The sequence below is a fragment of the Myxocyprinus asiaticus genome, chromosome 8 (assembly GCF_019703515.2).
Source record: "Myxocyprinus asiaticus isolate MX2 ecotype Aquarium Trade chromosome 8, UBuf_Myxa_2, whole genome shotgun sequence".
Classification (NCBI taxonomy): Eukaryota; Metazoa; Chordata; class Actinopteri; order Cypriniformes; family Catostomidae; genus Myxocyprinus; species Myxocyprinus asiaticus.
Window position 1 is genome coordinate 3,840,177 of NC_059351.1, and position 11,628 is coordinate 3,851,804.

At 37.7% G+C, this 11,628-nt stretch overlaps 1 protein-coding gene across 1 annotated transcript in view; it reads left to right on the forward strand.

The window, feature by feature from the left end:
• LOC127444546 (neuronal acetylcholine receptor subunit alpha-7-like) overlaps nt 1-10,964 on the forward strand; it is a 70,844-nt gene extending 59,880 nt beyond the window's left edge. The window contains exons 7-10 of the mRNA XM_051703966.1: nt 3,895-4,089; nt 6,764-6,850; nt 7,446-7,555; nt 9,632-10,964. Of these exons, the coding sequence (XP_051559926.1) occupies nt 3,895-4,089; nt 6,764-6,850; nt 7,446-7,555; nt 9,632-10,174 (935 nt within the window). The 3' untranslated portion in view covers nt 10,175-10,964. The remainder of the gene's footprint in view (nt 1-3,894; nt 4,090-6,763; nt 6,851-7,445; nt 7,556-9,631) is intronic.
• The last annotated feature ends 664 nt before the right edge of the window (nt 10,965-11,628 follow it).

The window sequence follows — 11,628 nt, forward strand, 5'->3', positions numbered from 1 at the left end:
TCTGAACAATAACGGATTGAGAGTGTTTGGGAAACCTGTTTGGAAACAATCATTATTTGTGCAATTCTATTTGGTTCTGCTACTGTCACAGAAATTACACACCACACCTTTAAAAGAGAGCATTTTGTGAAGAACCCAATCCATTTTTATGAAAGCACTTTAAAGTACAAACACATCCCTCCTGACACATTCTCTCTATAATAGTATAGATCTGTTTGCTTTTCTCACTTTTTGGATTTTAAATGTCAGTTCAGTAGCTTATCAATGTGTGAGATCAGCTGTGTTTGTATGGTTTCTTTCTTTGCCTAAGGGGACACTATTGATAATTTTTTACTGTCTATTTTATGGAAAACTGTGTAAATGGAATGTTGGCTCATCTGAATGCTGAGTGAGTTTCCTCCTCCCTGCTGGACTGCAGGGAACACAAACTTACAGACACACAGAACAGGTCTTTGAAAGACACTATTTTTTTTATGTCTATAGTCAGATCCTGTTTACTATAACAAAATCATCTACCGGTACTTTTCCTGGATGTTTTATAATTTAATGCAATTAAGTATAGAATGCATAGCTAACTTCTCCCCCAGAGAATGCGTACGTGGGTCAAAAATTAAACGTATGTTAAACACTGCTTATTTTCTGAATGAAAATTGTAACACTAGTGTAATGTAATAATAATGTAATCATTTTATTTAATAATAATATAAATCACCAAGTTGTTCTAGGGGGAATGTCACTGTAATACCTATACTCTTAATCATAATAAATATACTGTAAATCACTATGGATCAAAGTATCTGCTAAATGAGTGTGCATATAGCTTTCTTAATACATATATTTAAATTTGATCAGAAACACGATATCTAACATTGCCTATACTGAATGTAATTACATATAAAGATAACAAATGAAAGAAAAACATATTTAAAATAAGGATAGTAACACAATCTCTTTTTAACATATAGTATATACAGTATATTTATGCTGATCAGCCACAACTTTAAAATCACTGACAGGTTAATAACATTTATTATCTCATTAAAATGGCACCTTTAAGGGGTGGGATATATTAGGCAGCAAGTGAACAGTCAGTTCTTGAATTTCATGTGTTGGAAGCAGGAAAAATGGGCAAGCGTAAGGATCTGAGCGACTCAAATTGTGATGTCTAGATGACTTGGTCAGAGCATCTCCAAAACATCAGGTCTTGTGGGGTGTTCCCGTATGCTGAATGCATTGGTTACTACCTACCAAATGAGGTCCAAGGAAGGACAACTGGTGAACCGGCGACAGGGTCATGGGCACCCAAGGCTCATTGATGCGCATGGGGAGCAAAGGCTAGCCCGTCTGGTCCGATCCCACAGAAGAGCTATTGTAGCACAAATTGCTGAAAAACGTAACACTGGCCATGATAGAAAGGTGTCAGAACACACAGTGCATCGCAGCTTGCTGTGTAAAGGGCTATGTAGCCGCAGACCGTCAGAGTGCCCATACTGACCCCTGTCCACCGCCGAAAGTGCCTACAATGGACACGTGAGCATCAGAACTGGACCATGCAATGGAAGAAGGTGGCCAGGTCTGATGAATCACATTTTCTTTTAGATCATGTGGACGGCCGGGTGCATGTGCATCGTTTACCTGGGGAAGAGATGGCAGCAGGATGCACTATGGGAAGAAGGCAGGCCGGGGGAGGCAGTTTGATACTCTGGGCAATGTTCTGCTGGGAAACCTTGGATCCTGGCATTCATGTAGATGTTACTTTGACACGTACCCCCTACCTAAATATTGTTGCAGACCACGTACACCCCTTCATGGTAACGGTATTCCATGATGGCAGTGGCCTCTTTCAGTAGGATAATGCCCCCCTGCCACACTGCACACATTGTTCAGGAATGGTTTGAGGAGCATGACAAAGAGTTCAAGGTGTTGACTTGGCCTCCAAATTCCCCAGATATAATTTAGATTGAGCATCTATGGGATGTGCTGGACCAACAAGTCTGATCCATGGAGGCCCCACCTCGCAACTTACAGGACTTAAAAGATCTGCTGCTAACGTCTTGGTGCCAGATACCACAGGACACCTTCAGAGGTCTTGTGGAGTCCATGCCTCGACAAGTCAGAGCTGTTTTGGTGACACGAGGGGGACCTACACGATATTTGGCAGGTGGTTTTAATGTTGTGGCTGATCGGTGTATATATACTATATATAAATAATAATGTGGAAACAGTTAGTTCACATGATAAAAAACAAAAAACGTAAAAAGTATAGCAAAGCATTTTGACCCACGTATGCATTTTAGGGTTAATATCATTAATATGTGTTAATTAAATGTAAAAAAATAAATAAAAAATGTTTGCCCTAATATTACAAATTGTCCCAAATGAGTGTTTACGTGGTCCTTTTCCACCTTGTCCTCTTTTGTGGCAGATGTTCTGAAATGTCATAATTTGATGATGTCTGCCTTTTTAATCTCTCCATCAGTGTTTCTGTCTCAGTCAGAGATTTCTTCCTTTGAGTCAGAGCCAATGTGACCCAGGGTCTGGTTGACAGATGGGGTCCTGATGGAAGTTGGCAGTGCTTTGGCACTGATTTTGGCTGGCACCAATCCCAGTTAGGTGCCAGGGTTTTGCAGTGACATGGACAGTCTGTGAATGAGCATCTTTAACACTGCAGGGAAACACACTTGCATTGAAACACGCACACACTTGTAGTTGGTTACCCTGTTGCAGAGAGTTATCAACATATACAATATGTACAATTAAACAGTTAGTTTCATTCATGTAATTTGACTGAACAAGCGTTGTTCCAAGAGTGCTAATATTTCACAGCACTGGGGTACTTTACATGTTCTTCTAGATTGTATTTCTGTTCCTTTATTTTTTTCATCTGGATTATTTGGATAAATGAAACATGTGTAATTGTAATGTGATAATAGTTTGTCATCAGTGTATTTCCCCTGTATTAAAACCTAATGCATGATGCCAAACAACAAGGAAATTGTTATCCTTTTCTGAGTTCTGTGTATATTTTCCATCAGTGGCACAATCTAGATGGCAGATTTGATTATAAATGGCAGTCCCCTCCTGCTCCACACACACACGGACACACACACACACACACACACACACACACACACACACGCAACCACATCACTCAGGTAAGTCTTTTTTAATCAGTTAAATGACTCAAACTGACAATTTGCTTTGATGTGATTATCTCTGAGTACCATGACAATTGTGACCAGTCATTTCACAGCGTGAAACCCTGATGAAAGCTTTTCCTCCACCCGCTTACTTTGAGTAATTACAATTTTGATTTCATTTTTAATCAGTTGTAGAGGAGGGCTGTCTGACCCTTACAGATTAAGATTCTGTTTCATTTGCTACATGTAATTGTTTCCCTTCACTCTTGTAAATGGTAGAAATAAAGTTTTTGTCTAAATGTTTTTTGTGCATTTTGGAATTTGCATTGTGTTTTTATGGCACATTACAGACGACAAGGCTGTGTTTCATTTTATTTAAACTTTGTTCAGGCTTGTTTGACTTTGATGGATTGAAATATTTATTTACATTCTTTGGAGGCCACCAGGATTCAGTGGATTACTTTGCAAAAAATTTGCAAAATAAAAAGCAAATATCAGTGTGCTGAACACAGATCAAGGACAAAAACAGAGAATAAATTATGACTGATGCTTGTGTTTTTGCTTTAGATTGTACTAAAAGGTCATGTAAAATTCCTTTCAGAGGTTTAGTCTTGTCACAAGAATGATGGTCTAGGCTATCAGTTAATGACAGTCTCACTTTTACGTCCTTCTTAGGAATTACGTTTAGCCATCCTGCTAATGTATGACATAGGGCTGAAAGTGATCCTGTGCGTGTGTGTGCATGTGTTTGCAGGTGTCCCTGGAAAGCGTAATGAGCTGTATTATGAATGCTGTAAAGAGCCGTACCCTGATGTGACATTTACCGTAACGATGCGCAGGCGAACACTGTACTATGGTCTTAACCTGCTCATTCCCTGTGTGCTCATCTCTGGTCTGGCTCTGCTAGTGTTCCTGCTGCCTGCGGATTCTGGAGAGAAGATATCACTGGGTAAAATGTTACAATCTTTTTTCCTCTCACATATCATATCTACACATTTATCCCTCTGGTCTACTGCACAACATGGCCCTGAAGCAATATAACATACTTCTGTCGTTTGAACCACCCCATTTTTTTCATCTTTCAAATTACTTTATCACTTCACTATACACATGCCATATTCCAGTGCAATGATCGTATACAGTCTGTCTTATACAAATTTACTATACACATAATTCACTGATTGACAAATGTGCAAAGCACATGAGACATTAACACTGTTGGAACACATTTATCCATTATACAAAATATGCAAATTACTGTATAAACAGTTGACAGCTTTATGAATGTGCAAAGTACTTAAACACAAGACATAAGGCAGTGACAGACGCAATAATTATATTCATTTGTGTCATGTGCTTGATGATATGCAATAAATAGGCAGTAATTAATTACAGTGTCTTGCGATTAATGAAGTATGGTTCGAAGAGATTGGGTAGGATTTCGATTATAGTGTTATTTGATGTTGGAGTTCAACAGCATGATGACCTGCAGGAAGAAACGTCTGTGTGATTTTTGCACTTGATGATATAAATGTGAATAATCCAGTGAGATTTTATGGCTATGATGTTTTAATTATAGGTGAGGCATCGGTTTAGGCCAGAGAACACGTTGTTGAGACCACATTTCTTGGTAACACTTTATAATAACTACATGGTATAAAATATTTGTAAAGAATTAGTTTATAGTCAATTGATCATTTATAAACTACTCTTCCTACATTATTAAGCTACATACAAATAGTTTGTTATTTGTTTATATTCCCTGTAGCAAATGATTTATTATTGTTTAATAAGTTCATTTGTAGGCAGTTTGATAAGGTTTTTTAACATGAACAAGGCATGAATTCATGGTAAATAAAGAAATTGTTTATGTAATTAATTGCATTTACATTTAAACTTAATTAATGGTTTGTTTGTTTTTTTTAATCCCCTTTTCTCCCCAATTTGGAATGCCCAGTTCCCACTACTTAGTAGGTCGTTGTGGTGACGCGGTTACTCACCTCAATCCGGGTGGCGGAGGACAAGTCTCAGTTGCCTCTGCTTCTGAGACCATCAATCCCTGCATCTTATCACGTGGCTTGCTGTGCATGACACCGCGGAGACTCACAGCATGTGGAGGCTTATGCTACTCTCCGCAATCCACGCACAATTTACCACGTGCCCCATTGAGAGCGAGAACAACTAATCGCGACCACGAGGAGGTTGCCCCATGTAACTCCACCCTCCTTAGCAACCGAGCCAATTTGGTTGCTTAGGAGACCTGGCTGGAGTCCGAAAGGGTGAAACTCTCACACTGGCCCTGGGCCAGCTGGCCATACTTACTGTTGAACTATGTTAATAAATGTTCAATTAGGCATGTATAGTTCTCACTTTAGATTAGGTCACACAAACTGCTTAGCTAGCCATTAGTAAGTGCTTTATTACAACCTTTATTAAGCATTAATTGATTTAATAGTAAGTGTTCCTAAAACATTAATATACACATTAATTAAGCAGAAATGTGTATCCAATTCACTACATATTTAATATCTTTTTTAATTATGAATGTATGCTTTCTTTATGTTCTCATAAACACTTCTTTACCACTGGTTTGCATCAACTAAAATACATCAGTTAGTTATGATTAAAAAGTTTACTATGGATAAAAGAAAACATTATCAAACTGCCTATATATGAACTTATTAAACAATAATAAATCATTTGCTAAATTGAATAGAAACTAATAACATACTATTTATATGTAGCTTATTAATGTATTAATAATGTAGGAACAATCATTTATTAATGATCAATTAACTACAAACTAATGCTTTACAAATACTTTATACCATGTAGTTATTATAAAGTGTTGCCCATTTCTTTTGTGCTGCTGCAGGCTAATGTTTTGCTCGCCACATTCCTGACATTTTCAGCCGTCTATGGATGAACGTTCACACAAACAACCGAATACAGGATCGTGGTTAATGTTACATTGTAACACCACACATGATAAATGCCAATGAACAGTGTATGAAATGGAAATCTCCATAACTTTTCCAAAACGTTCTGACAACTAATATTTTGGCAACATTTGTAAAAGAAATACAGTATTTAGTATCAAATTGGTAGCAGGTGCAAAAATTGAAGATGACATTCATTCACACACATGAAGGGAAGACATTATTTCAGTCATGACAACACTCGGAATGATTTAGCATGTTAATATGGGAATGACTATTGATAGGATTTGGTCTTGGTGGACTAGATCTGCTACGATGCTGCTGTTGCACAATTATACAAACACAAGACATGCTGCTGCACAATTAGACATACAGTAAAAGTGGCAGATCTAGACCTGTAAAAGTGGCAGATCTAGACCTGTGAAGCTGGGGTGGAGGTGGGTTTCAGAGAAAAACTCTTGCAGCGCCCTGCAATGAAACCGGCTTATCTAGAAAACTGAGCAATTTAAATATTAGTCAGAGGCAGTATGCAAGTGGATTGGCTGAACACATCACGCTTAAACAAGACGATTGGCTAAGAGGTAGAAAGTTAAAAGAACTAATCAGTTTTCGCCATTTACTATAGAGTTTCATGATTGAACTTCAAGTAATTTTATGCTTCCCTTCAATTTCCCCTTCTGTTAGGGATCACAGTCCTTCTGTCATTAACAGTCTTCATGCTGCTGGTGGCTGAGATTATGCCAGCCACCTCTGACTCTGTTCCTCTCATAGGTAAGTCATGTACTTCATTAAGATTATTAGTTGATGGTCTGAAAAGTGTGATCATATTTTTTTTTTAAAAAAAGATTGGTTTAATGCTTTATACTACCACATACTTTACAAAGAGGAGAATCCATGTATAGTTCGAGCACCAACATTTTGCGTATAAATCTTTTACAAAAGTCAGTTTTAGACAATATACAGTGGGGTCCATACATCTGAGACCACTAGTGAAAATGCTTCTATTTTGCATTTGTCTAATATATATATATATATATATATATATATATATATATATATATATATATATATATATATATATATATATTTTACCATTGCAAATGATATCAGAATAATTCAAGTGCAAAATTGAGCATGAATTTCAAAAAATTTTAGTATTTGTTGGTCCCTTTTTTCCTTTAATGACAGCATGTATTTAAGCTCACATGTGATCCAGAATTTTGTGTAAAATGTAATGATCCATGTCTCTTGGTTTTAATTATTTTCAAAATCCTAAAACATAATTTCCAAAATTAAATTGGAATTCAAATCCCAGATTTTCACATAAAAAATGTGTTTTTGTTGTGTCTTCTTTGGTTCTGTGTAGCTCAGTACTTTGCCAGCACTATGATGATTGTGGGCTTGTCAGTTGTTGTCACCGTCCTCGTTCTGCAGTTTCATCATCATGATCCACAGGGGGGCAAGATGCCAAGATGGGTGAGTAGAGACTCTTTTGTTTTTATCAGGCAACATCAGGGCACCACTAGCATGAAAACAATAAGATCGAGAGAGAGGAATGTTATTTGTCATCATTTTATACTGTTGAGTTGTGCAACATAAAAAAAGTCCCTTACATATGCATGCCATGCAACACATGCAAGAATACAAAATACTAGTCATGAAACTATCTAGTGGGAACCACAAAGTGGTTAATAGACTGTTATTCTGCAATTATATTTTTGAAGTAAAAATTAAGTACTACGTTTTTTGAAACTGAAGTCTGAACTATTTATATTTAATTAATGTTAAACTTAAAGAAATTGTTCACCCAAAAAATCTCACAGTAATCCTCTCATTATTTACTCACCCTTATGCCGTCTCAAACTTACTTTCTTCTGCGGAACACAAACAAAGATATTTTAATGCAGATTTGAGGTGTTTTTATACATACAATGCAAATCATTGGGGTCCAACACTTTAAGCGTGATCATGATTTGAAGGTCAGTTACACTTCTTCGCATTTGACACATGTGCAGAGCACTGTAAATGCACAGTGCATGGTGAGGAAGTGTAACTGAGCTTCAAATCATGATGCCAGACTGCAGATGGCAAGATTTATAGTGAAAAAGGAGTCACATTTAGATGAAAATAAGGTGCGTTTCAAACTGTTCTGAGACCAGACAGACAGCACACTGGAGGTTAAGTCATTCTTTCATAAGCTAAGCAGGGTTGAACCTGGCTAGTACCTGGATGGGAGACCTCATGGGGAAAACTTAGGTTGCTGCTGGAAGAGGTGTTAGTGAGGCCAGCAGGGGGTGCTCACCCTGTGGTCTTAGTGGGTTCTAATGCACCAGTATAGTGATGTGGGACACTATACTGTAAAAAGGCACTGTCTTTTGGATGAGACGTTAAACCGATGGTCCTAACTCTCTGTGGTCATTAAAAATCCCAGGGCATTTCTCATAAAGAGTAGGTGTGTAACCCTGGTGTCCTGGCCAAATTCCCCCATTGGCCCTTATCAGGATCAACATAATAAACTATTTGATGATAAAACTCAGACATTCTATAGCTTGGTATTACTTTGTACTATTTCACAACTTAGTCCCACTGTCCACATATGTGGACATCAATTTTAAGGAAAACTTTTTTTTTTTGCTTACATTTACATTTATGCATTTGGCAGATGCTTTTATCCAAAGCAACTTACAGTGCAATTACTACAGGGACAATCCCCCTGGAGTTAAGTGCCTTGCTCAAGGACACAATGGTGGTGGCTGTGGGGATCAAACCAGCAACCTTCTGATTAACAGTTATGTGCTTTAGCCCACTACGCCATTACCACTCATCAGTGCTTGTTTATTAGGTGGTACAAGTTTCAAATCAAAAGGGGAAATGGACAATGCACACAGCAGTCATGCAGGGGTCTCAGGAGGTTTAAATTTTATTATGCTCTCCTTACTGTATGTCATTTTTGGAGCTTGAAAGTTTTAGACCCCATTGACTTGTGTTGTATGAACAAAAACATCTCACATATCCATCAAAATATCTTTCCTTGTGTTCCGCAGAAAAAAGAAAGAGTTTACTATTCCTTTGAAATACTGCTTTCTACCCGAAAGCAACTAGCCTTAAATCCCACAAGATAAATTGATTTTTAAAATATGAGAAAAATGTCTTGTGCTCTGAAATATACCCAGTGTGGGTGAGCTTCTTGAAAGTTTTGCAATGACTCTAGTGCATCATGGTTTCTCACTGGAGAGGTAATTAGGTCTATTTTGTATTCATTTTTAATGTCTCCTCTGCTACTCTTAGAAGAAGAAAAGAACTCTTAGGTACAGCTGCCTGGTGTTGCTTATTTAGTTCATGTCTAGTGGGAAGCACCCTCAGCTTGAAGCACGCCTGAATCTTTAAACACACCTGGGCCTTTACTGGACACGTTCTCCCATAATCATTTGAAATACACTGACTTCACATAGCAATTTATCATCATACAGAGTGGAATGATTTGAATGCCTCATCAACCAATCAGAAAACCTTTTAGAATATCTTTTAGAAGCTTCTTCCTTTTCTTCTCAGGTGCGGGTGATCCTGCTCAACTGGTGTGCCTGGTTTTTGCGCATGAAGAAGCCGGGCGAGGAACGGAAAGCCAACCACACATATGACCACTCTCCAGCACACCATGCCAGTGCTAGCAGCATTCAGATGGGGGTGATGCCTGTACAGCCATCCTCTACCAACTCCAACACCAATGGTCACATGAACCTGTACTTTGGCTACCACTCCATTGACAGTGCTTGCTGCCCACCCAGCAGCGACTCTGGTGTGTCTTGCAGTGGAGGGCGAGTCTGTGGGTCGCCCAACGAGGAACAGCGGGAGGCAGTTAGGATGTTTGCAGGTGAGCAGGAGATCCATCGCATCCTGGCGGAGGTGATGTACATCGCCCAACGGTTCCGTGACCAGGATGAGGCAGAGGCAATCTGCAGTGAGTGGAAATTTGCAGCAGCAGTCGTGGATCGGCTCTGTCTGGTGGCGTTTTCACTTTTCTCCATCATCTGCACCTTTACCATTCTCATGTCTGCGCCGAACTTCATTGAGGCAGTTTCAAAAGACTTCACATAATCATAATAGCATTGCATTTGCTTTCTTTCATTGTTTTTAGACAAGTTAATATAATAAAACAACACCACTTGATTGAGTGTGAGAAGTGTTTACCACCAAAGTTGATTCCTTCCTCTACTCATCGTTCTGAGATTAACATGAACAGTTGTTACAATAATTAACAACAACAACAAAAAAGAAAACCTTGAATAAATTATGTATTTTTGAAATGTGACTTTTCAAACAAACATGCAGACACTTGGACAAGCTGTTAGGGTGAAATTTTATGTCTTTAAACACTGTGTCTTGACCGAGCACTTGGGTTGGTTTATGTAAAAAGTATACTGTGTGTGCTAGCACTGTCAACATATTCACAAAAGTTAGAAATGTGTCTGATTAATGGTTCATGTGCAGCAGTACAAACATTCTCAATACCATGTAAGGGCGGCGTAATCCCTTTGGAAGTCCTTCATCCTTTTTCATTCCTAACAATATTTTGGCATCATTTAATATTAATACTTTAGAGTTAAATAAGTTTATCTGTTTGCTATGTTTCTGTTTCCCTTACCAGTGCAACAGTAACTTATATTCAAGGTAGAATTCATAGACACAATCTTTCACAGTGACTTTTTTTTAATAGATATTACAGTTGTTAGCGTGTTCTAAACTCACTTGTGTCCACGTAATCAGAGTGTCATTATTTTGTGTTGTTTTTTCTGACCCTGTGCTCTGTTGTATTATGTACAAATTTGTAAACACTGTGGATACAGGTCATTTTGTTAGAAAATATAGATTAAAAAATAAAAAATTACTGGAGTTTAATTATGGCTTTTTTATATGTGAACCGTGTGCAAGAGGCATGTTCTAATTTTGTTAGCCTAATTTTGCTTCTCTTAAAGATGATTTTTAAACAACATATACTCTCGTTGTGTGTAAAAGATCAGAACATTCTGCTAAAAATCTCTTTTTGTGTACCATGGATTTTTATGACAAAATGTTGAATCTGAAACTGCATGAGAGTACCGTATGGCTGCTCAGATAGAACTTGTCATTGGGTTTGAAAAAGCTATACGCTGCACATTGAATGGAACAAAATGCAGATGTCTCAAGATTTGTTTCAAAAGGTGACACTCTTAACTTAACTTAAACACATATTAAAAAATGGTGTGCATATGCGAGACGCTGACAAAGAAAAAAACAGTAAGATGTGTTGTATGGTCAAATCTATCCATCTAGCACATATACATAGGAAAATTAAAAGTGCAGAGATGCAAAACTTGACTCTGCATGAACGGCCATTCAATAATAATTTTTTTTATTAAAATCTGTAAATCTGAGGACGACATCAGAAGGAAAAGTTTTATCTCTCAAAAAAAGCCTGTGGGCTTCTGTTCTGCTTTTTACATCAATCTATTTATGTTTATGGAGAGGAGACTTCTCATATCACTGCTTATATTTAAACTACAGAAAGTCAC